The sequence below is a fragment of the Labeo rohita genome, chromosome 18, assembly GCF_022985175.1.
Source record: "Labeo rohita strain BAU-BD-2019 chromosome 18, IGBB_LRoh.1.0, whole genome shotgun sequence".
Classification (NCBI taxonomy): Eukaryota; Metazoa; Chordata; class Actinopteri; order Cypriniformes; family Cyprinidae; genus Labeo; species Labeo rohita.
The window spans coordinates 16774495-16800351 of NC_066886.1; the positions used below are offsets into that span (position 1 = coordinate 16774495).

The 25857-nt window shown below is 34.6% G+C and overlaps 1 protein-coding gene across 1 annotated transcript; it reads right to left on the bottom strand.

The window, feature by feature from the left end:
* Positions 1-1637: 1637 nt before the first annotated feature.
* On the bottom strand, positions 1638-25656 carry malt3 (MALT paracaspase 3). The gene is given in 16 exon segments (XM_051135331.1): positions 1638-2242; positions 2411-2527; positions 5622-5779; positions 8464-8613; positions 15022-15149; positions 15238-15312; positions 15468-15645; positions 19747-19950; positions 21094-21129; positions 22834-22930; positions 23115-23290; positions 23461-23557; positions 23559-23594; positions 23690-23814; positions 24494-24593; positions 25469-25656. Coding segments are annotated over 15 exon segments (1923 nt in total). The 5' UTR covers positions 24504-24593; positions 25469-25656; the 3' UTR covers positions 1638-1906.
* Positions 25657-25857: the final 201 nt, after the last annotated feature.

Sequence of the window (25857 nt, forward strand, 5' to 3'; positions counted from 1 at the left end):
TTTTTACATAAACGGAAAACAAACATACACACTCAATACACATACACACACACACACACACACACACACATGTTTGTTTTTGTGAATTGTGGGGACTTTCCATAGACTTCTATAGTTTTTATACTGACCAAACGATATTGTCTATCCCCTAACCCAACCCTAACCCTAAACCTAGCCCTCACAGAAAACATGTTTGTATCGTTACACTTTCAGATAAACACCATTTACTAAAAATTAAACATAACCAAATTAAAAACTACTGCATATGATTTGTCTAGATTAACAAAAAGATGTATCAAAAATATAAATAAAAATGAAACATTTACTACTGTTGTTTAAATATTAATTTAAGATTATTTAAAAATTATTTAGATTTTTTTTTTTAAAAAATTGTAGAATTTTAGAATTTTTTGCTAAAATTTCTAATTTTAATAAATTAATATGTTTTCACATAAAAAACAACACTCTCAATGTACTGATGTGAAAGTAACAGAATATATATGACTATGACTATATATATATATATATATATATATATATATATATATAAATAACAATAAATCTGTTTTGCATAAACAATATGTAATTTTTATATTATAATAATTACAATATATATATATATATATATATATATATACACACACACACACACACACACATATATATATATATATATATATATACACACACACATATTTTTTTACATTCTACATTGAATATTGAATTTTATCACAGTGAATTGTTCAAATAAAAATATAAATTAAATACCTCCTGATTTTCCACAATTTTTGTAAAATCAATCAATCAATCAATCATAGAAATGTTACTGTAATCTTTTCATGTTATTTTTCTGTATTTTTGTAAGTTCTATAAATATATGAATATTTAATGACTTTAATATCAATATATTTAAATTCCAAGACAGCATTTCAAAATGAAATGTTGTCACACAGGGAGTTGTTAAAATAAAATTTGGAAATAATAAATAAATAAATAAATAAATAAAATGAATTTATGACTTACTTCAAAATACTTCCTGATTTTCCACATTTTTTGTTAAAAAAAAAAAAAAAAAAAAAATCATAGAAATGTAACTGTAATTTTTTTATGTTATTTTTTCCATATTTATGTAATTTCTATAAATATATTAATATTTAATGACTTTAATATCACTATATTTAAATTTGAATGTGAAATTTCATCACACATGGAAACTGTGTTTTATCACACAGGGAATTGTTAAAATAAAAATAAAATAATCCAAATACCTCCTGATTTCCCACAATATTTGTAAAAAAAAAAAGAAAAAGAAAAAAAAATCAGAAATATAACTGTAATCTTTTAATATTCATTTTTCCATATTTATGTAAATTATACAAATATATTAATATTTAATGACTTTAATATCAATGTTTTTCAATTCCAAAACGGCAACTGAATATTAAATTTCATTACAAAGGGAAACTGTGTTTCATCACACAGGGAATTATTAAAATAAAAATTTAATTTATGATCTAATCCAAAACACCTCTTGATTTTCCACATTTTTTTCCACAAGAAAAGTGACTTTAAATTTAAATCTTTAAATTCCAAGACTACACTGTATTTGAATTTAAAATTACATCAAACAGGAAAACTCCAGAAGTAGTAATTTATTGGTTATATAAGAATATTACACTTGATTTACAAATAATTTGTATAAATATGTCTACATTTGCATGAGAACTTCTTCCTTTCATTGCTCTCTTTCTCTCTCTCTCTCACTCTCTCTCTCTCACACACACACTCACACACTTACTGTATCGCAACTGGTAATTAGTAAGCAAAAAGTAAACAATTAATGTGAGAAAAATCCTTTGTTGCATCAAAACAACGTCTTACGGTGTGTTTGTAAAGGGAATCAACATCACATAGTGAATTCATTAGAGTCATTTTCATCATTCTCCTCTGGTTCATTGCTGCTCACAGAAGTGGATTTGGCTGAACTCTCTAATCGGTTCTCAGCCTTGCGTGTGTAGGGACGACCAAGTCGAGGATGGTTCTGATGATGAGGATATCTCAAGTTGGACATGTGGTCCACAGTATGGACATGACTGTCTTGTCTCCTGTCCACCGGCCTCATCTGATTCATCTTGCAGGAGGCAATGAGAGGCCTGCCTATGTCCAGCTCTCTGCTCTCAGTGAGACGTTCTTTAGTTTGTGTGTGAGTGTAGTGCAGTGTCACTTTGATCACCAGAGATCCCTAAGAAGTTGGAATAAATTGCAATTATTTAATATCATTAAACAGAATTTTTAACATCCAGATGCAAGTGTTTTGAACCAAGTGTTTTATATTGATTACATATATCAAAACGCATTTCAGTTCTATACCACTATTTTCATTTCAAAGACAAAAAGTCCTTCAATGTACCTGGAGTCTTTGAAGGCAACATAGTCTGAGGGTGCAGTCAGGAGTTTCACCACTGTTCGCAAGCAGACTGTCCATTTCTTCTGATCGACCAGAAGCTGAGAAAATGTCCTGCATTCGCTAAAAACAAAAACATACCACCACTTAAACTGCAATCAAACATACAGGTAAAGTGAATGTCAAACTGTTAATATACCCTAGGACGTATTACATGTTTTCACCCCTAGAGGTCAGTAGACCCACAGTTTTGTTTTCTTCCTACTTTTTTCTGCTGAACTTTTTGAACCTCTCATTTGCAGTACAGCAGTACATTTTTTTGGTTACACTTTATTTTACAGTATGTGTACTTGCAGTGTACATACATTGTACTTATCCAAGAAGGTACTGGAAGTATAAGACAACTACATGGTTTATGTTAGGCTTAATGGTAGGTTGATGTTTAATATGAAATTATTACCCAGTTATAATTGCATAGTACATATAATAAGTACATAGTATGTACATGCAGAACAGGACTGTAAAATAAAGTGAAACCCTTTTTTATGTTAAAACACAGTTCAAATGCAGTTTCAAACGATCCCAAATGCAGTTGTAAACGATCCCAGCCAAGGAAGAAGGGTCTTATCTAGCGAAATGATCGGTTACTTTCATAAAAAAATAATACAATTTATATACTTTTTAATATCAAACGCTCGTCTTGTCTCACTCTGCCTGAACACAGTTTTTCCGGTTCATAAAAGTTAGGGTATGTCAAAAAACTCCCATCTCATCCCATCGCATTTGGGATCGACTGAAACCATTTAAACTGCATTTTGGAAGTTCAAACTTGGGGAACCACAGCAGTCCATTATATGAAGAAAAATCCTGAAATGTTTTCCTCAAAAAAACATAATTTCTTTACAACTGAAGAAAGACATGAACATCTTGGATGACAAGGGGGTGAGTACATTACCTGTAAATTGTTTTTCTGGAAGTGGACTTCTTTAATAAGTTTAATAAGAACAATAAGCACAACAGAGACAAAAATGAGGAGCTAAGCATGGCATGGAGCATCAGACCAACTGCAACAATGTGTAACTAAAGCCATTTTAAGATGATTTTAGTCCAAATGGCTTAAAAATCATATATACAACTACTAGTAATATGATTTAATGGCTTGTCACTTTTGACCAATAGGTGGTGTTGTTATCAAATTGATTTTGTGTGTTCTGTGTGTGGTGATAATGGCACACACAAAGTTTGGTGTCAATTTGTCAAAGCTCTGCAGAGATACAGCCTCATTTATAGTCTGGCATCATGCCTCAAATTTGTTGCGGCGCTATACAAAAACGGTTTTGTCTATCAACACGAAATCCATAACTTTTTGTCAGCACAGTCTGAAGATGATCTGACTCGATTTTGGTGAAAATCAGACCAACGGTCAAAAAAGAGTTTTTGAAAAGTTGTTTTAACATAAATCAAAATAGCGGACAGGAAGTTCAGCCGACTGTGGCATAATTGGTACTTATGTTGTCAGCATGACCCAAAGAATATTTTGAGACCAGTTCGATTTCGATTGCAAAAAGCTAATGGAATCAAAAGTTAAGATTTTTGGAAATATCATTAATAGAAAATGGAAGGTTTATTCATTTTGACCAATAGGTGGCACTATTACCAAATTGATGTGGCGTGGTCAGTGTGAGGTGACAATGGCACACACAAAGTCAATATGTCAAAGCTTTGCAGAGCTTTACAGCCTCAGACGCAGTGTGGCATGATTCCAGCAAATTCGTTAATGTGATAAACGGTAACTGTTTCATATCGACAAGAAATCCATAACTTTTTGCCAGCATGGTCTGAAGATGATCTGAGCCGAATTTGGTGAAAATCAGACCAAGGGTCTAGAAGGAGTTTGAAAAAGTAAGTTTTCAACATGGAAGGACAGGAAGTTCGGCTGACAATGGCAAAATTGGTATCTACAGGGTATTTTTTTCGGCAAGACCCAAAGAATAAACTGAGACCAGTTTCATTACAGTAAGCCAATAGTAAGCATTTTTGCAAATTTCGTTACAACTTTTGAACAGAAGGTGGTGCTTCCACAAAACTTTTTGAGTACCACTGGGGCATGATGCCAAAAACACACAGCAAGTTTCATAACGATCAATATAGCATATTATGACAAAATTTAAAATGACCGACACCCAAAATGGCTGACATGCGAAAATTTGTTTAAAAACAGCCATTTTCATATCTCTTAACCACTAGGTGGCGCTGCTCTGAAACTGTGCAGGTAGCCTCAGGTCATGCTTGTTATAACACACACCAAGTTTGATCTCAATACACCAAACCGTTGCATGATATAGCCTCACATCCATTTTTTACATGCTGTTCGTAGAATTCGTTCACGCGTTATTCAAGAACGGTTTGACTAACCAATTTGAATTCTATTTTTTCCATTTCACTTTTTGCCAGCATAGTTTAAAGATGATCTGAGCCAATTTTGGTGAAAATCAGACAAATCGTCTAGGAGGAGTTTGAAAAAGTTGATTTTTCGAACTATTAAAAATTTACGACTTTTACATTTTGGTGTTCAATCAACTCAGCAAGAGCCAAGGATTCAGACAAAAAAAATTCCTTCTAGACCTTACGATTCAAAAGTTGTTGGCACAAACATGAGTGAAACTTTAAACAAGTGGTGGCGCTAGAGAGTTTGAGTAAGAGACCAGAAACTTGCTATAGTTAATGTTGAGACTGTTGTCTATCAGTGTGTCAAATTTCATATTTCATAACTTTTCATAGCGGTTCTATGGGCTGCCACAGACTCAAGAGCGACAGAAAGGGAAGAAGAAGAAGGAAAAGGAATAATAAGAAGAAGAAGAAATCTAATGGATACAAGACGTGCCTTCGCACCTTCCATGCTTGGCCCCTAATTACACCTTTACCCACCTTTAAACACCAAACCTGTCACTAACCTTACCCATATCCCACCTCAATAGGAGCAAAAGTGTTTTGCAATACAATATGAACACAATAAGCGCATTGTACTTATTTTTCAATGTAAGTACATAGTAGTTAAGGCCACCTAATATAAAGTAGGACTGCAAATTCAAATACAAAACACTATGAAATCAACCCTCCTTCCTGGGCCCTCCTGTCCTGACTCTCATATCTCCTTTTCGTATGTGCGTGTATGTGTTTATGTCAGCAAAAGAGGACATGAAAAACTTTGACTTACTGGTTCACTCTCAAGAATCAGAGTGCAGTCCTGGGCCACAGCTCTTGTGTTTCTCAATGTACCAAACACAACCAGGACATTGGAGAACAGGGCAGAAAAACTCAGCTCCACCTTAACACCACAGTACTGAAAGTCAAGAGATCTCCGGCCAGGAAGAACTGAGAAAAACATGAGCAAACACATGAATACACAGAAATGTAATATTAGTTTACTTAATGAGAAGAAGGGGAAACACCTAACAAATACCATAAAGTACTAAGCTCATGCAAAGTTTAAAGGTGTCAGAATATGTTTTCCTAAAATCAAAAAAAAACAGGGCTCTCAGCTGTTAAAACTCTTAACTTGACAAATAAAATCCGTCACAGTCAAAAGTGAATAATGGAATAAGTTTGAATCATCTCAGTGGAGGCAGTTTGGCTCTTTTTGGGAAAAAAATCCATTTCCTTTTAACGCAGATGCATGGTTTATGAATGATCCTTCAGCGGTGCTCTTACCATGAGTCATGTATCACAATCTAGCCCACAACGAAACCAAAACGGAAGTCACAAACTGAGATGGTTACGGGTGATAGAGCACTTTTGACTGTAGGCACTGACACTGACGCTATATACAAATCTGCATTTTCATTACTGATAGTGATTCTAGCATTTTAAAGGGGTCACATCATGAATTTAAAAAAAAAAAAAAGAAATCTTCCTTAAGTTCAATGTACTATGTAAGAATAATGTATAGAGTCAAAACGGACTATTTCTCATGTTAAGGACATTTAAAGAGGTCATTTAAATAAAGATCTTAAAAGTAGCAGCAGTAAAAACTGCCCAGTGGATTTTCAGAGTCAAAAACTCTGTGAAAACTACAATGTAACTAAATGACTATACTTTACACATTACATATACTTTGATCTAAGTTATAATAAAAGAGAAATATAAAAATAAAACATTCTAACGTGCAGATTTTTTATTATTTTCTTTAGTGCTGGGCAATGATTAATCATGTTTATTTGCATCCAAAATAAAAGTTTTTGTGTACATAATGTGTTTGTGTGTACTGTGTATATTTATTATGTATATATAAATGCACACACATGCATGGATATTTTTAAGAAAATATGTTATGTTTACATTTTTATATTTATATACAACTATACTTAACTATAATACTATATATATAATATAAATTATATGAATATAAACATATACATGTAAATATTTTCTAAATATATACTGTATGTGTGTGTGTCTTTATATATTTTTATTTATTTTTGCTGCTTAATATGCTTGTAGAAACTGTATTACACTACAACTCAAAAGTTTGAGGTCAAAAATAATCTCAAAATAATACTTCTATTCCACAACAAGACAATAAATTGATCAAAAGTGACAGAAAAGACATTTATAACATTACAAAAGATGTACTTTTTCAAATAAATTGTTTTTTTTTAAACTTTCTATTTATCAAAGTATCAAGCAGCAAAAACTGTTTTGAAAATGAGTAAGGATCATCATTAATAACTGAGCACCAACAGTAACTACTATTAATTGAACACCAAATCAGCATATTAGAATCATTTTTGAAAGACCATGGGAAGACTTGAGTAATGGCTGCTGAAAATGAAGTTTTACCATAACAGGAAAAATGTGAGTCAATCGATTAAAAAAAATTAACTAATTAATCGCACATTTTTTTCAGAAATTACTCACGATTAATCCCACCTAACATTAAGTTTTAAATATACTTATATTGCAATAATTTCACATTCAATCTTCAAATTAATGTAGAAACAACATAAAGGCAGTATATTTTTAATATTTGTTACTTTTTTTATGACTGAAGGTGAGTATTACACTGATACCAATATTACTGATGGCTCTAGGAAATTGTTCTTTTTTCGTAATTTTTAACCATTAATTTTAGCCATTCAACATTACAGTATAATTGAGAGCAAAGTCAATTTTATCAAAGTGAACTTAAAACAGACTTCACATAAAGCCTTTTTTAAACATACAGAAATTAAATAAAGTTATCAGACACTAAATACTAATTTTTTTTTTTTTTTAAACATTTATTTTTGGCATTTTTATGCCTTTATTTAGACAGGACAGTGTAGGTAAGACAGGGAGCAAAGTGGGAGACAGAGAGAAGTGGGTGGGTTCGGGAAAGGTCCACGAGCCGGGATTCGAACTCGGGACGCCAGCATTATATGTCAGCACGCTAACCACAAGGCTAAAGGTGCCAACACTAAATACTAAATTACATATAGACACATATGAATCCTTAAAGCTGCAAAACATGTGCAGTGTGTGGTAAGAGATTTATTCATCATACAGTATAGATACCTTCACTTCAAGTGTTTTTTTAAAATGAATAAACTTGCACTAGAGTAGGCTAGGCTAATCAGCTGATCTTGTAATTTGATTTTTAACTGCTTTTGCAAGGGGCGTAGCAGAACGGAAACACAGTCTAAGCTGTTCGCCAATTACAACGCAGTGGGACAGCTAACCAATCACAACATATTTTGTTTTTCGGAAGGCGGGCCTTCATTAAACCCGGAACTAATCGAGCCATTTGTGCCAGGCTGAGTAGAAAAGTATTGTAATAATGTAAATGATGTGAAAAATAGTGTGTTTTTCGAACCACCAAGCATGAGAGCATGTTCTTCACTCCCAAAACTAAATCAAAACTTTGTAAAAGAGCATAATAGGACCCCTTTAACAGACACAGCAGCTGGGTTATTAGGTTTATTGACTGCTATTACTTTAAGAACTCCTGCTACTGAATGTGACATGGATTAACATGATACAGGCTACGTGCAATTGAAGTTGGATGAGAAATGTGTAAATACCATTAGCCTGTTTCCAACAAGCATCCCGCCGGCGGAGCTCCATGGTGTGTCCAGATGTTCGCACAGGATCTGTCAAAGCCCGTGGCTCCTTCAAGGTGTGTCTGATTTCTACTACCTGTCTGCCACGCACCAGTGGGTCCTTACCCAGATCTATAAAACGGAAGTTTTTATTACAAACCACATTATACTTTACATATGTATTACAAAATACAGTAAATTTGTTCTCCACACTGTACGACGTGATCAGTGTCTACAATGATTATCAGACACTGAAACATGACTTGGCAAATCGACCAGATAATTGGGAAGTTAAAAACCTTTGAGGAACATGCTATAAGGTTCCTTCCCTAATTGCAAAAGATTAGCAGTTCACACATATTAAGTTCTGCTCTCAAGTAAGAAAAATACACATGAGATGTGCTCTTTTATTCAGTGCAGAAACATAAAAATTTACAGGATTTTACAATTGTAATATGAATTTTATTGCATAAGCAATGCAAGCTGGGTCATTTTCTGTAGTAGCACAACAGAATACTAAAAAAAGTATTTCATTGTGTGATGAAGTGTAAATAACTGTTTCGTCTAAAGTCATCATACTGTATATTTTTATTCCAGTTGTACAATTTATTATTAAATAAAATCATATTTATTATATAACATTGCTAGATAATAATAGTAAATAAAATTAATTAAAAGCCATGAAGACATGTATAATTCTGCTAAAGATCTGTTTAACTAATCTTAACTAATGAACCTTATTGTATAGCGTTACCACACTTAAATCCTTTACAGCATAGAGTTATGCTTCACCACTAACCAGTGTTGAAGCAGTGATTTATGATCAAATACAGTCACTGAGACAGGAAGGAGTATAGTGTTTGTGGGCATGACAAACAAAGTGATAATGGCAGTGGGACAGGGTGCAGACGGAGCAACGGCCATACGAGACAGCAGGAGGGGGGTAAGTAGGGCAACCCGCAGCCGTTCCTAGGTTAAACGCTCTCAAATTTCCCCACCTGAGCACAGCAGCCAGAGAATGAGGTCGCATGCTTTGGCAGCTACAATATAAAAAGCCAAGTGCAGTTACCAAAGAGACCAATCAAACAACCAAATAAGCTCTCCACAGGGAGGGGGGGGGGGATTATCTCAACTGTTAAAATAAATCCACATTCACATCATGCCATGGAGTGTACGGATCAAGGAAGGAAACCAATGTCTGGCATACAGTAGATGTCAACCAGTTGTTGCTCTTACAAATCATACAAGTATAAATCCGCTAAGGATCAAAAGCACTGAAAGACACAGTGACCTTGTTTGCTACATCTCACTATGTGTGTGAAGTATGACGCAACATGACAATATCTTATTACAGTGCCAGCGCTGTTTCGAAATTGCTTAAACATCCTGGTTAGGGTTTGATATGAACTTCTAACTTGAAGTATAGACTTTGGAGGCGTTTTAAAGGGGTCATTGGACGCAAAGTTCACTTTTACATGTTGTTTGAACATTAATGTGTGTTGGCAGTGTATGTGCACTATATCTATAATGATAAAAATCCATGCAGTGGTTTTTAATTAATCTGTAAAAATTATTTCCCCTTTTTCAAATCAAGCCATTCTCAGATGCCTTTCGGTGTGGCGTCACACGACAGTTGATTGACATGAGCGTCTTACCTCAGACCCGCCCTAAATCAGCTGTAACAGTCCAACCTCCATTGTTTCGATGCCGAAGCAGGGATGTAAGTTAGACAAGAATATCTCAGACTGAGCGATTGAGGTGTTGTGTTGCTGGATGTAATAATGAACATAGTGGTCGTCATTTACTCCGGACACCTGAGCTGCTGAAGATACAGTAGATTACGTTTGTTTGTGAAGGAAATGCGCCTCCCAATCTACATAAATGCGTCTATGCTCGCACAAATCATTTGCGATCCAGCTTCACCTACAGCAGAAGTAAGTATAAGGGTTTTTTATGAATCTCTGCAATCACCTTTCCTAATAACATGCTAGTTAGCGCTAAATGTGGCTAAAGTAAACAATCTCTCACAGCACAGCTCATTAGTCCACAGAGAGAAGAGAGGGGCAGGGCGAGCAGAGCTCATTTGCATTTAAAGGAACAACACATCAGAATGAGATGATTTTTGCAAAGCACATTTTGACAACGTAAAATGGGAGTTTTTTGACACAACCATTGAGAATTTTTAACCAAAGTATATTATAGACTTCTATATAAACTTGTGGAAAATGGGCATCCGGTGACCCCTTTAACTCTGCACATGCAGCTCTTACATATATTTAATTAAATAATCACCTTTAATAATTACATTAGGTCACTGCAGTGCTGCTGACCGCAAGACCCTACAGCGGACAGTGAACACAGCCGCAAAGATCATCGGTACCTTCTGGACATTTTCCTTGCAAGATGCTCCAGTAAAGCCACCAGTATCGTGAAGGACCCCACCCATCCCTCCCATAATCTCTTCCAGCTCCTGCCATCAGGAAGACGCTACAGGAGCATCAGAGCCCGCTCTGCAAGACTGCTCAACAGCTTTTCCCCCCAGGCTGTGAGAGCCCTCAATTCCAACCACCTCACCCCCCTCTGAAACCTTATCCACAATGTAAACTGCTGAAAAACTCAAAACACAATTTTTGCAATTCTGAGTGTGCTACATACAGGTGAGTGGGCTAGACAAACCACCTGTAGAAACACTCTTTTCTCTCTATGCACCAGACACTTTCATATTAACACTCCAGGACCTAATAAGGACTTAACAAATGTTTACTTGTCAATGCACCACAAATCATATTGCACTATTTTGCTTCTTAACCTTTAAATACCTCTTCTGCAATAAACAATAGTTTAAACAATAGTTTCTACGTCTAGTGGTATGTATGTTCATATTTATGTTTATTTATGTAGCACTGTGGTCCTGCGAGACACGACATTTCGTTCCACTGTATGTCCACACACGTAGCGGAATGACAATAAAGCTTGACTTGACTTGATATTTCATTTCCCGTTTTATTTTTCCAAATTTCATTTTATTTTTCCCTAAATTATGTAATTTGTGTTTAAACTTTCTAGATTCTCTCATGTCTATGTGTCATGTTTTTGCAGAGTTTCAGTTCATTTTAGTGACGTGTTTCACTCGGTTATTCTCCGAGACTGAGAAGACTGAAAGGGCACCCTGTATATTTTCTTTATTTAAAAAAAGCACAAAGTTTTGTTTATATGGTGAGTGTACACAATTAAAAGTAGACCCTTTACAGATTCAGGTGTCCAATCAAAATCGACAGAGCAGTTTAAATTCTTTTCGCTGTCATCTTCCGCCAGCACCTTTGCCAACCCCAGGACGTTAATGGTTTAATTAAATTTTAATATTCAAAAAGGATCTAATCAATTGAATTCATTTAATAATTAATTGAGGTTTTATTAGATATAATAGCTAATAGCTGTTTATTATCAAATGTGGGGGTAATCAACTTAATGCATTCAACTTTAATAATTTAATTAATCTTTTAAAATGTAATCAAATTACTTTTGAAAAATCTGTCAAAGTGCTGCACAACAGATATCGCATATAATCGCAACAATCCTTAAAAACTAATGATTTATTATATTGTTTTATTGAATTTTTTTTATTACTTTGAAAAGTCGATCTACCAAATAGTTTTATCTAATAAAACATTACAATGCTCATGAAGTAAACTCTCAGAGCAGCTCTGGAGATGAAATTTAAATGTACATCTCCACATAAACTCAGACAGTAGATGTAAACGTCTGAGTATGTATAGTAGCCAAATTCTGCCAAATTTTGCCAAATCCTGTGACATTCCACATTATACAGTAAATATAATTTTTCTGACTGGATTCTGCTATTCCGTCCACATTTGTCTACATCACTGTAGTGTTAATTTCGTTTTTTCCCATTCATAAAATGAGATGATGCAGAAACAACAATAAGACGACAACAGACGTTTAAAAATTGTGACAAATTGTGGCACTTCTAGTTTAATATTCACAGACATTAGTCATTCAGTTTGATTAAGTGGACAGCTCTGCTTTTAATTCATCCAAATGTTGCCAAATTCTGTGACATTCCACATTACAAAGTAAAGATAATTTTTATGACTGCATTCTGCATTTCCGTCCAAAATTTAACATTACAATAGCGTTAATTTAGTTAACGAAAACTGTGACGAAAAATGTTCATTGACAAGCTATTTTCCCATGACTAAAACTACACGATGATGAAATGTCAATAAGACGACAACAGAGGTTTAAAAATTGTGACGTTTCTTAAAAAGTAATGTCTTAATCTAATTGATAATAAACTGTATTATTGATTTTTTATTACTTTGAAAAGTACATTCTACCAAATATATATTTTTTTTAATGAAATAGTAAAATGCTTATGAAGTAAACTCTCAGAGCAGCTCTCGATATGAAATTTATGTGTACATGTCCACATACTGTATAATAAGACAGTAGACACTTAAAATCTGCATGTTTGAGTATGTATAGTAAACAAAATTGCACTGCTTTTTGCAGTTTAATATTCACAGACATTAGTCCATATTCAGTTTGATTAAGTGGACACCCCATTCATCCAAATTTTGCCCAATTTTGTGACATTCCACATTATACAGTAAATATTTTTATGACTGGATTCTACAATTCCGTACACATTTTCCACATCACAATAGTATTAACAAAAACTATGATAAAAAATGTTTGTTGACAAGCTTTTTTCCCATAACTAAAACTAAATAATGACAAAACGTAAATAAGACGACAACAAAGATTTACAAATTGTGGCTTATCTTAAAAAGTAATGTTTTAATAAACTGGATCATTGAAATAATTGTATTACTTTAAAAAAAGAACATACTACCAAATCATTTTGTAAAATGTAAAATGTTCACGAAGTAAACTCTCAGCTTTGGAGATGAAATCTGTGTGTACACGTCCACATATATTGAGACAGTAGACACATAAAAATGTGTGTTTGAGTATGTATAGTAAACAAAACTATACTGCTTTATGCAGTTTAATATTCACAGACATTAGTCCATATTCAGTTTGATTAACCCTAACCCTAACCCTATTTTTAGTTCAATCAAATTTTGCCAAATTCTGTGACATTCCTGATTATACAGTAAGTTTCATTTTTATGACTGGATTCTGTAATTCTGTCCACATTTTTTACATTAATATTGATAACGAAAACTATGATGAAAAATGTTTAAAAATAAGACTAAAATAAGATGATGATAAGACAACAATAAGGTCAATAAACCATAACTGTGACTACATGAACATGCAATATCGTTAACGACAAAATGTATAAATCGGCGAGACTAGAATGTATTTTAAAAAATAAAAACTTTTATTTGACAATTATTTGTTTTTGTCAATTGAGACCATAAAAATGGCCAGAGATATTTTTGCTGGCTGCTGTACATGCCTGTACTATGTGGGCTCTCATGTATGCGGTTGCCAGATATCAGGAGTTCAAACCCCCAAATCAGAGCTTCTCTGTTAAAAGGCTTCATTTTCTGCCTGTGGCTTTGCCTAATTTTTGCGGTGTGGCAACCACACACTCGCTCTTCATTACGAAAGCATTGACGATGATCTGAAAATACTGACAGACTTAAATGGAAGTGTCATTCAGCGCATCTATTTTGCAATTGTGGTTGCTGAATAAATGCACTTACTCAACCACTGTTGTTTTAATGGAGAACAAATTGGAATTATTGGAATTACTATTAGGAATGCTACTGTTAAAATATTTTGTGTTTGTTTTTACCCATTTTCATAATGTAGACAGAGAAAGTGCAATTCTTTGATATTAATTTTTATATTAAATTATATAATAAATAAGTACACTAGATAAGGTAAAATAAAGGTAAAATAAACCATGTGTACGAGTCCACCTGATTTGTGCTTATTTGTGCTTAATGTAAAATGTAAAAATACATTTCTCAAATGACAACAATCATTGTGATTATAATTTTGAGTTAAAAAAAAAAAAAATTGATCGGTTTAACCATTATACAGCATGATGAAAATGCTCAGACATTTAGTCAACTAAAACTTGACTAAAAAACTGGACAAGGTTGACTAAACATGATAACTAAGAAAGTACATTTGACACAGGAATAAGACTAAATCACAGAAATCATAAGATCCTATTATTCTTTGTCCCCAAATTCAAGACCTCTAAAATTGAGAGGTGCTGTGAAATCTTATGGTCAAAAAGCCCATTGTTTATTGTCAACAAGTGTAACAGTGAAGAACAGCTCACATAGAAGTCACCTTGAAACCAAGTAGCTTTCTACTGATAAACACATCCTGAACCCGTCGCAAAATCTGCATTAGGAAATCTTTTGCCCTTGAGCGAAATTCACAATCGCGTGAATTCCGTTTGAAATGACTATTTCGCCCACGCAAATGTGACCGCGTGCGACCTTCAGAAGGAAGCTCCCTATGTAGGCAGTGGGTGGTGAGGCAGATCTCTAAGTTTCGGAACAGACGAGTATTCATAGCAGCACTCACCCTCAGAGACCTGCTCCAAGACATGGGTCACCCTCTCTGGCTTCAAGACATGTTTGTTCAGGTACTTGGTGAAGATCCCAGTGCTCTTGCCACCATCCTGGACCTCAAAAGCCTCTGCATCTTCACTCCTGTGAGAGCAAAAAGCATGAGTATGCAACAACCACTGTTGTTTAAGATGTTTTGTTACAATTATCACCTAGCCATGACAGTACTTACGTGGCGTAGCCATACACAGTGTTGCCCAGAGGAGCCACAGGCTTAATTTCAGAGGAAGGACCTTTTTGTTTGTACCTTGAGAATATAAAATACTGTCAGTGCGGCATCTTGCCAAATAATTATCTTCTAACATTTCCAAAACAATTCCAAGCATCCGGAATTCTGAATAAACTGTTAACTTCCCAGCAAAAAATAAGTTGCACAAGATCATCATGTTTCTACAAGCCTACCATTTCCTACAGGTGTCCAGGAGAATGACGTTGAGTTGGGATTTTCTCTCCTGCATACTGAGCATCACTCTTTGAACACACACACAGTTTTCTGTACGGTAGGGTCGTGGGGCATCAATGGCAACCAGGTAATTTCTGCCAGAGTGCTCGTAGCCATGTCCAGCATAGTAAAAAAGAGCTGAAATTGGGAAAAGAGAAAGTTTTTAATGGTCTACAATATTGTGTAATATCTTTCTGTTTTACGTCTATGGTTGAATACCTTTTTTATATACAACACTGCCTTTTTTAAAGGTGTCACATCAAGAAAATCTGACTTTTTCCTGTGTTTAAGTTCTATAATTGTGTGTGCATCTACCAACCCACAAAAGGTGAAAAAGAACCATTCGCCATTTTGATTTCACAAGCGAAAGCGGTGTACCAGTTCTAACGCCATAAAAGTTCGAGCAAAGGATGCTAATTGTTCTGTGTTTGGCTGCACAGACGAACACAGAACACTATTTAGAGTCCCAGCCTCAGAGGAGACAAGAGAGCAGTGGATTTATTGATTTATTTACTGTATATTACACTGCCACACAGATCTAATATAAACAATATTTCCCGAGCTGTTTACCTTCACAGACATAACCGACTCTTGTGTGTTTAACATAAGCTTGTGTTTTTGACAGTTTAAGCGCAATAAGACATGAAAGAGAGTTAGTTTAGTACTCACATGCCATGTGACAAACACTTTCTGTGCTTGTGCTTCGAATGTGTGCGCTCAGAAAACCATACATCAGAAGTTTAAACCAATATGGCTAAAACGCATGATTTCAGCACGACAATCAAAACCAAATCGACGTTTTTTGACAGAGTATCTGAGGTATTAGCTTTAAAGGCACTGCCCTATTCTAAAAAAGGGGGCGGGGAGCATCAGCTCATTTGCATTTAAAGAGACATGTACGAAAACAGTGTGTTTTTGCTTCCACTCAAAATAGGCATTTTCAAAATAATATAATAAACGATCTGTGGGGTATTTTTAGCTGAAACTTCACAAATACATTCTGGGGACACCTGAGACTTATATTACATCTTGTAAAAAGAGACATAATTGGTCTCCTTTAAATATTTGATGTAAATTAATTATAGAGCAAACAGGTTTCAACAGGTTCAAAAAAAAAAACTTCACAGGAAGTGAGATTCAAATCTTGGGCAACAAAGAAAACTGGTGTTGTAACTGTCAAATCTTTCATCTCAAGGGACAGCACGCTAAAAAAGGAAAAAATTCTGTCATCATCTGCTCACCCCCATGACGTTCCAAACCCGTATGACATTCTTTCTTTGAAAGTAACACAAAGAAGAATATTTGAAAAACATCCAAGACACTTTTTTTCGCTAAATATTAAAGTACCATCAAAGTAGTTCATTTGACTCACGCACTGGATTCCAAAACCAGTGACGGCTTCCAGAACCAGTTGATCTGGCTGATCAGTTAACAGGAATTTAAAGCGGACATAACATGCAGTTTCTGCCAATCTCATGTTAATGTTGAGTACCTATAGAGTAGTATTGCATCTCATATCTCCAAAGACTGTTTAGTTGTATCCGATTAATAAAAGACAGATACATCTATACTGCTTCACTCTGAAAACAGTCCAGCTGGTGGAGCTACAAGCGTGCAAAGCTTTTGCATAGCAGTCGTCTGATAGCTGTGACATCAACATAAATAAAACAGGAACAAATCTTTAATTAACTATGGCTAAAAATCTGATCCAGCCAAATATTTTCATTCCAGAATCAAATCCTGACAACCTCCGTAACCCAAATTAATTAAGAACGGTGATGGCCGTGCTCTTGTGGCTGTGGTTGGCCAAACTGAACTAGGATTTCCAAGACAAGAATCTTGACAACACTCGTGTTTGTTCTTATCATTTCCAGTCAGGTAGGTGAAATATTAGGCTAATATCTTAATTAACACTGCTTGTTCGTATCTTTACCACCTATAAACTTTAGTCTGTCAAACTATTGGGCCCTTTCCTGCTTACTAAGTCCTTCTCTATATGATTTAGCAGCTTCCACACATTTCTTCCGTGGTTAAGACAGCATAAATCAGCAGAACAACGTATTCAGTCGTACATCAACCATGCAATCCATGCTGTTGTTTACATCCTAGTATCACCGATATGGCCACGCATCCAGGTACTTTAACTGACCAGATCGTGACGAACCCTCCATACGAACCCTGAAGGAGTGTTTTTGGCACAGAAATACTGATTCATCCAGCTCGTTTTTTGAGATTTTGGCCATGTTTAGCATGAGAATCCAACTCTTTAAAGGAGAAGTCCACTTCCAGAATGAAAATTTACAGATAATGTACTCACCCCCTTATCATCCAAGATGTTCATGTCTTTCTTTCTTCAGTCGTAAAGAAATTATGTTTTTTGAAAAACATTTCAGGATTTTTCTCCATATAATGGACTGCTATAGTGCCCCAAGTTTGAACTTCCAAAATGCAGTTTAAATGCGATTTCAAATGATCCTAGCAGAGGAAGAAGGGTCTTATTTAGCGAAATTAGTTATTTTCATTTAAAAAAAAAATACAATTTAAATACTTTTTTTAATCTCAAAAGCTCATCTTGTCTTGCTCTGCCTGAACTCTGTGTGTTCTGGTTCAGGGTATGTGGAAAAAAAATCATATTTTCTCCCTCAACTTCACAAATCATTTCAAAATCATCCTACATAGCTACAGAAGTACAGACCCAGTCTTTGCAAAGTGAACATGCAAAGAAGATCAAACAGCCTTAACAAAAAAAAGGTAAACAGCGATATAGGGTAATTTTGAAGTTGAGGGAGAACATGAGATGGGAGATTTTCAACATACCCTAACTGTCATGAACCGGAACAAAAACAGAGTTCAGGCAGAGTAAGACAAGACGAGCATTTGAAATTAAAAGGTATATAAACTGTATTATTTTTATGAAAATAACAGATAGTTTCGCTAGATAAGACCCTTCTTCCTCGGCTGGGATTGTTTACAAGCACATCTGGGATCGTTTGAAGCTGCATTTAAGCTGCATTTTGGAAGTTCAAACTCAGGGCACCATTTCAGTCCATTATATGGAGAAAAATCCTGAAATGTTTTCCTCAAAAAACATAATTTCTTTACGACTGAAGAAAGAAAGACATAAACATCTTGGATGACAAGGGGGGGTGAGTACATCATCTGTAAATTTTTGTTCTGGAAGTGGACTTCTCCTTTAACAGTGTCAAAATGCAAGAAAAAGCACTTTAAAATGTCAGCTTGTTCATAACACAAAGTAATGACGCTTGACAGCTTGAACTGGCCAAAAATGTACAATTTAAGCCCCACAGAAGGAAGAAAATGAAAGCCATTCAAGCTTGCAAAGACTTTAGTGATGAGTAAATGATGACAGAATCTTCATTTCTGGTTAAAACACATAAAAACGACACAACTTATGATGTTTCACACATTGGTATTGCTGTGACTAACTATTACTATGGAATCAGTGAAGTGTAACCCATACTGACATCAGAACAGAGACGTACTTATAGTGCTATCTAATTACCAAACGCTATTCATATTGAATACACTGTGTGCCAAAATGATCTTCATTATGAGGCGGTTAACACTACAAGTTACAAAAAAAGGAAAGTCCAATGTGGGCTAGATGAGCAACCAGTATAAATCTGTTGGCTAGAAACATTGTAGGTTTCTGGAGGTAAAAGCAGTAAGGCACACTACAGCCCACGCATCTCTTATCAGCCAATCAACAGACTACAGCATCTCAGTTTTATTCTGAAAAAGCCCTTTGGCTGAAAGTGCTGTGGTTTTCTTAACCATGACATGCACTGGTACTGTATCACCGGAAAACAAAGCCTTTTTTCCACTGAAATGGAACTTCCTCTGGCTCATCACTACTGAGACGCTCCAGTGATGTTTATTGGGCAACACTAAAATAAATATTTAAGAGAAATTCAAATGGACTGTGTAGTGTCCAGCACTGGAAAAAACGTCCATCCACAGAAAACATACACTATGGAGACACAATGGGTAGCACTGATAACAACAAATTCAAAATGAAAAATCCAGAAGATTTAAATTAGCATGTTATTGCACATGTTATTTGCAGTCTGAACCTGAAACTTTCACCTCAATTAATCCACTGCCATGAGTGCAAACTCTACATCCTGTGAGAGAAATAATTTTATTTAAATCAGTCATGTGAAACACACCAGGCGTTTCCTACTGGCTCCTCCAGCAAACCCACAACCTGTGACTCACCATACACTCCACGGTCCAAGAGCTGCAAGAACTTGTCGATGGCTGCCTGCATTTCCTGTAGGGTAAGATCGAGCAGAGAGACCACTCTGAAGCCTAGCTGTTGTAGAAGATTGGCCAGCTCATGAACATCCATGGTGGGAGCCATCAGACCAGGATGGCAGTTGTAGTTCAGGTTCCCAATCAGTAATGCCACTTTGTCGGTTGCTAAAGGAAAGAATTTGCTTATAAATGCATTTTGTTAAATCATATTTAATTAAATTTCAAAATATATACACTACCAGTCAAAAGTTTTTAAACAGTAAGATTTAAAAAAAAAGTTTTAAACGTCTCTTCTGCTCACCAAGCCTGCATTTATTTGATCCAAAGTAGAGCAAAAACAGTAAAATTTTTAAATATATTTACTATTTAAAATAAATGTTTTCTATTTTAATATATTTTAAAAATGTAATCTATTCCTGTGATTTCGAAGTTGAATTTTTAGTATCATTACTCCACTCACATGATCCTTCAGAAATCATTCTAATATTCTGATTTGTTGTCCAAAAAACATTTATTATTATTATCATTATTTTGAAAACCACAGAGTAGAATTTTTTCAGGTTTCTTTGTTGAATAGAAAGTTCAGAAGAATAGCATTTATCTGAAATAGAAATATTTTGTAACATTATATATGTATTTATCATCACTTTTGATCAATGTAAAGCATTCTTTGTTAAATAAAAGTATTAATTTTTATAATTGTGACACTAAAGACTGGAGTAATGATGGTGAAAATTTAGCTTTGATCCCAAGGAACAAATTACATTTTAAAATATTATATATATATATATATATATATATATATATATATAATATTTTATATGTATATAAATATTATATATGTATATAATATTTATATACAGAAGACACTTCTTTAAAAAACATTAAAAACTTTGTAAAGAAACAAATATTGTGTTATTTTTATGCATAATTTTAAATGCACTGTTAATTAATATTTTAATATATTATTTTATTTTTTATTATACTTATTTTATTTTTTTATTTTCTAAAGGCATCCTGCATAAGCCTTGAATGCAGTTCAATTAAGAATTTGACTTTCTAGGATTTCTTCCATTTCAACGACTTTTAAACTTGTAATAATTTCCATAACTGGGGCAGGCCTCCAATTCATTATTTGAAAATCCCATGACATTTCAGGTTTTTCCACAACTGTGACAATCCTATATAATTTAAAGTGTTTGTTTTCCATAGGAAATATTAACGGTGGGAGTATTGTGAAACACAGGTAAGTACTAAGACTAAATTTAACCTGACATGAGCTGAAAAAAGCTTTTGTCTGTGACCTACCCATAAGCGTGGGCGTTGGTTGCTGATCTGGAGGCGCTGTGGGGGAACCAAAGGGAAAAAGTTTTAGTGAAAGTTGAAAGAGCATGAGATGTTTTCACAAAGCCTATAGCTTGTGTTCCTCTGCTAGTTTCACTATGGAAAAAAAAACTCTCAGAACGTTAACATTATTTGTGCTCCACAATGTGACAAGTAAAAAGGGAAGTTCTCATTGAGCTGGTTTCATTCTAACTTTAGTTGTACTCTTATGTATCTAGGGACCTGTTTAGACTCTAAATACAATTCAGTTCCTGATTGTTTCTAACTCCTACAAATTGCGGAAAGTACCAGTTATTTGAAACTAGCCTGGGACTACATTGAGCACAAAGAATTCATGGCCCAAAGCTAAAGACTCCTTTATTAATTTATTAATTTTCATCAAATTGCTTTTCATCACACAGCAAGCTGCTAAGAAGATCTGACAGTGTTAATGTGCAAGTCAAATTAAATCATAATGGCAAACAAAGTGAGAAAGGACTGTCAAATTTAATGCAATAATTTAGTGCATGATCTAGGCGTGGGCGATATGACAAAAATTTTATGACTATATGAGTCATTTTATTTCACAGTAAAGGTATCACAATATAATTATTTTTGCTTTAAATAAGGTCTAAATAAGGTCTTTATGATATCAAAATTCTTGTCACCAAAGTCAATTTCACCAAAAACCTAATACTAGCCTAAATTTAAAATAAAACAAAAAACTCAAGCTCACTGAAGAAAAAAAAAAACTACAGTAGAACAAATAAATAAGAAATGCTACATAAACTGTAAGTAAAGTAAAGTAATCAAATGTATTAGAAACACTGCATATTCATCATTGGGTAAATTACATATATATTTCTTCTTATTAAAAGTTACAAAAGTGATTTAGGCAAGAGCAGTGAGAAATTTTCTCTCTTTTGTTGTTTGATTAACATGAATGACAGACTGCTGTCACTTTAAGAACTGCCTGAATTCAATATATTGTTACACATGTGTTTCTTTCTCAGCTGTTTGCTTTCACTTAAGGCCTAAATTACTGTGTTTACGAAGATACTTCCAAAGACGGGCATTATGACACATACAAGTATGTGTATTTAACCATTTAAGGCCAGTCCACCTTATTTTTCAATGTGGAAGCTGAATGTGCGAGACATTAGCCGCTTTCGGAAAAAAACGAGAAGAAAAACAAAGTGCTGTAAAACCAGTGTATTCATAATTTAGATAATAAATTAAAATAATATGGTAAGACACACCAGTTTGCAATACCAAGCAGCAAAACAAGCTGTTTTGTACAGCTAAAAATAGCTGGAAGTGAATCACACCGGATGGCAGAAACAATTAAATTTATGCATTTTCATGACGAAACTTGAGCGTGTAACCACGATAGAAGCGACAGTTCAAAATCTCTACCGTTTTTTTTAATATCTACTGGTTAATCGTGTCTACCGGTATATCGTCCACCCCTAGTGGGAACTATCACTGAGCAAATGATGTAAGGCTGATGAAGAAACAAACTCATCTACATCTTGAATGTCACAAGGGTGATTTAAGAAAATGTAAAAAAAAAAATGTGGCACAGGTCTTGATAAAGAACAATAATTCCAGAAAAAACTGTCTGTCAAAAGTTTTCAAAAAACACAACTGCAAAATGGCAAAATAAAAGAAAAGCCAATTTTAGACTTGAAAAGCTTGACATAAACAGTCGTTGGCGGCTCTTACCAATCTCAACATCAGCTGCTTCAGACCATCTCTCCTCCAAACTATTTGTCACAGCACAGAGGTATGAGCCCACAGTTTCTGCGCTAGCATTTTCTATCTAAACAAAGAAAACCAAATGCATTACATGATTATTTTAGGCAGCTGAGTGCCACTGAGTCAGTCATTACAGTCAAAGCAAATTGCTCACATTTAAAAACAATGACCGAATCCATCTTGCACATAAAAATGAATCAACACAATAACAAAGCAGCTAGAGACAATGAGTGTCAGAGTGGCCTTACCCTAAGTGTTTCTGTGGTCTGTTTAGGAAGGATGCGTCCGTTTCTGTACCACTGGTAATCTGGTGCAGGCTTGCCAAAAGCTGTGCATTTCAGAGTAAACGTCTCCCCTGGTTTTACTGTTTGGCTTATAGGGTGAACGACTATATAGGGCTCCCCTCTCCATGTGCGAGAAACACCTAAAAACAATACATCACGTTATCTTAAAGCTGACACATTGAGCCAAACCTTGCAAAATAAATCACTGATAAGTAAATGTCAGTCTCAGTGTAATTACTGGGTTTGTGGACTCTAGGTCAGATGATTAATGAAGATTCTAATAAAAATGTAATGAGATAATGGAAAGTACCTGGTTCGTCTAGGATTCTCACTTTTACCCATTCTGTGAACTGATAGTTACAGTACAGGTCGCTCACTCGACAAATATATTTTCCAGTTTTCTGGGAGAGAGACGGTGAGCTCGGGTTCAGTACCACCTACCACCTGAAAAGATGAAGCATTACGTTATTTAATACATCTGGGCATATATTCCTCACAGTATTAATATCAACTTTTTAAAAATGATATAGTATACAAACCTCTGTCTGTTGTTTATCAAACCACTGATACTTTAATACACCAGTGCCTTTTGCTTGAACTCTTAAGGTCACCTCATGGTTCGGTGGTACACACACAGACATCGGCTGCTGCAGAATAACAACTTCTGCCCACAAAAAAAAAAAAAATAATAATAATAAACATATGTACACTACCAGTCAAAAGTTTTTGAACAGTTAGATTTGTAATGTTTTTTTTAAAGAAGTCTCTTCTGCTTACCACACCTGCATTTATGTGATTCAAAGTGAAGCAAAAATGAAATATTTTTAATTTAAAAATTTTGTGATTGCGAAGCTGAATTTTTAGCATTAGTACAGTCACATGATCTTTCCGAAATCATTCAAATATTCTAATTTGCTGCTCAAAAACATCTGCTATTATTAGTATTATTATTATTTTGTTGAAAACAACAGTTCTTGAACAGCAAATCAGCATAATGGAATGATTTCTAAAGGACTGGAGTTATGATGCTGAAAATTTAGCTTTGATCACAGGAATAAATTACATTTTAAAATATATTAAAATAGAAAACAGTTATTTTAAATAGTAAAAATATTTCAAAATTGTACTGTTCTTGCAGCACTTTGGATCAAATAAATGCAGGCTTGATGAGCAGAAGAGACTTCTTTTAAAAAAAACATTAAAAAGCTTTTGACTGGTCAAAAAAACTTTTGACTGGTTTATTTTATTGCAGTTTGCGGAACTACTGTAATTCAAGAATAGACGTAGAAATTTCTAAAGGGGAAAAACATATATACACATAAGGATAAGCGTATTATACTCACCAGTTCTCATGACTGTCGGTGCTACTCTTTGGTGCGTATGGGCCTAGACCGCAATAGTGCTGAACTTTTAAGATAGTCAGTCATTTCAGAATTTTACCACCTGTGTAAAAGGAAAACAGAAGTATGAACAGTGGCATAACGTAACAACAAAAGTGGCATTCAGAATCAAAACAATGATACACCGAGAAAAGTTAAGCAATCCAGATTTTGGAACCGTTAGCACAGAAAGTGTCCAAGGATTAATTATTAAAAGAAGCAAACCCATCAGGATTTCAACAGTGTTTGTATAGTCATGTCACGCGAAGGTATTAATCATCCTTAAATATTTTCAAGGCTTGCTTTAATTATTCGTTTATTTGAAACACTCCTGTTTATGCTTTCATTCTGAAAACTTAAAACTGATAACAAAAACTAAATTTATATGCAATGAAACATCTTAATGCATCAACATTTTTATAATATTTAAGCTATTCTCCAATAGGTATTCTGGGGCAAGCTGTCACACATTTTACTAAGTATGTTTAGTTTTGAAATTAAATTTCTACATTCTGTACGCAAGTACAGCATTGACTAGCAACCTTTTTAAACATTTTCTGTTTAGGTACATGCACCCATTATTTGGGCAACAGATACTGTAATTAATAACTGTATGAATATCTAAAAAAGTTATATTTTTATATCTGAAAGCACAGTGAAGTTGTAAACTTGTGTGCAAATATGTCAGTGTGGTTATACTGCGTTTACTTGTTGACACAGCAGCTACAGAATAAAAATATGACGTAGTTTATTTTAGTTTTGAGGAAAGAACTTACGAAATGACTCCAGTGTTAAAGGGGTTTAAAGTTCTGCCTCAAAACCTTACCGTTGACGCATTTTAATAACTTCCCTGTGAGACAAGAAGCCCCGGATGGTGACAGCATCTAGTTTGTGGCGTCGTTCGCTTACAGTGTAAATGTAAAGGGGTGTTACACTCACCTGTCCTAGTGCTCATTGCTGTGTGGTGTGAATGCCGGCTGACTGCGACTTATATTACACTCCCTTCCCACACAACCCGTCATGCAAACAAGCACAGAGCGTCAGCTGTTTCGACGTGTAGATATTCAACATGCTGCGATAGAGTTTGGCTGAAAAATGAATGGTTTCCCGTAATAATGACAGCCTGGCCCTCCCACTACCGCTGTGCTCGGTGTAGATGCGCCATCAACATCCGCACACTGTAGCATTTACAGTAGACTGAAAATATATAGCTAGAAATATATATATATATTTTCGTCTTTAGGTTAATGACAGGCTGACGTCACATTGAAAGCAACTAACAAACCTGTGCTGGAAAGATGATTGATTACTGGTATATGAGCTGACTA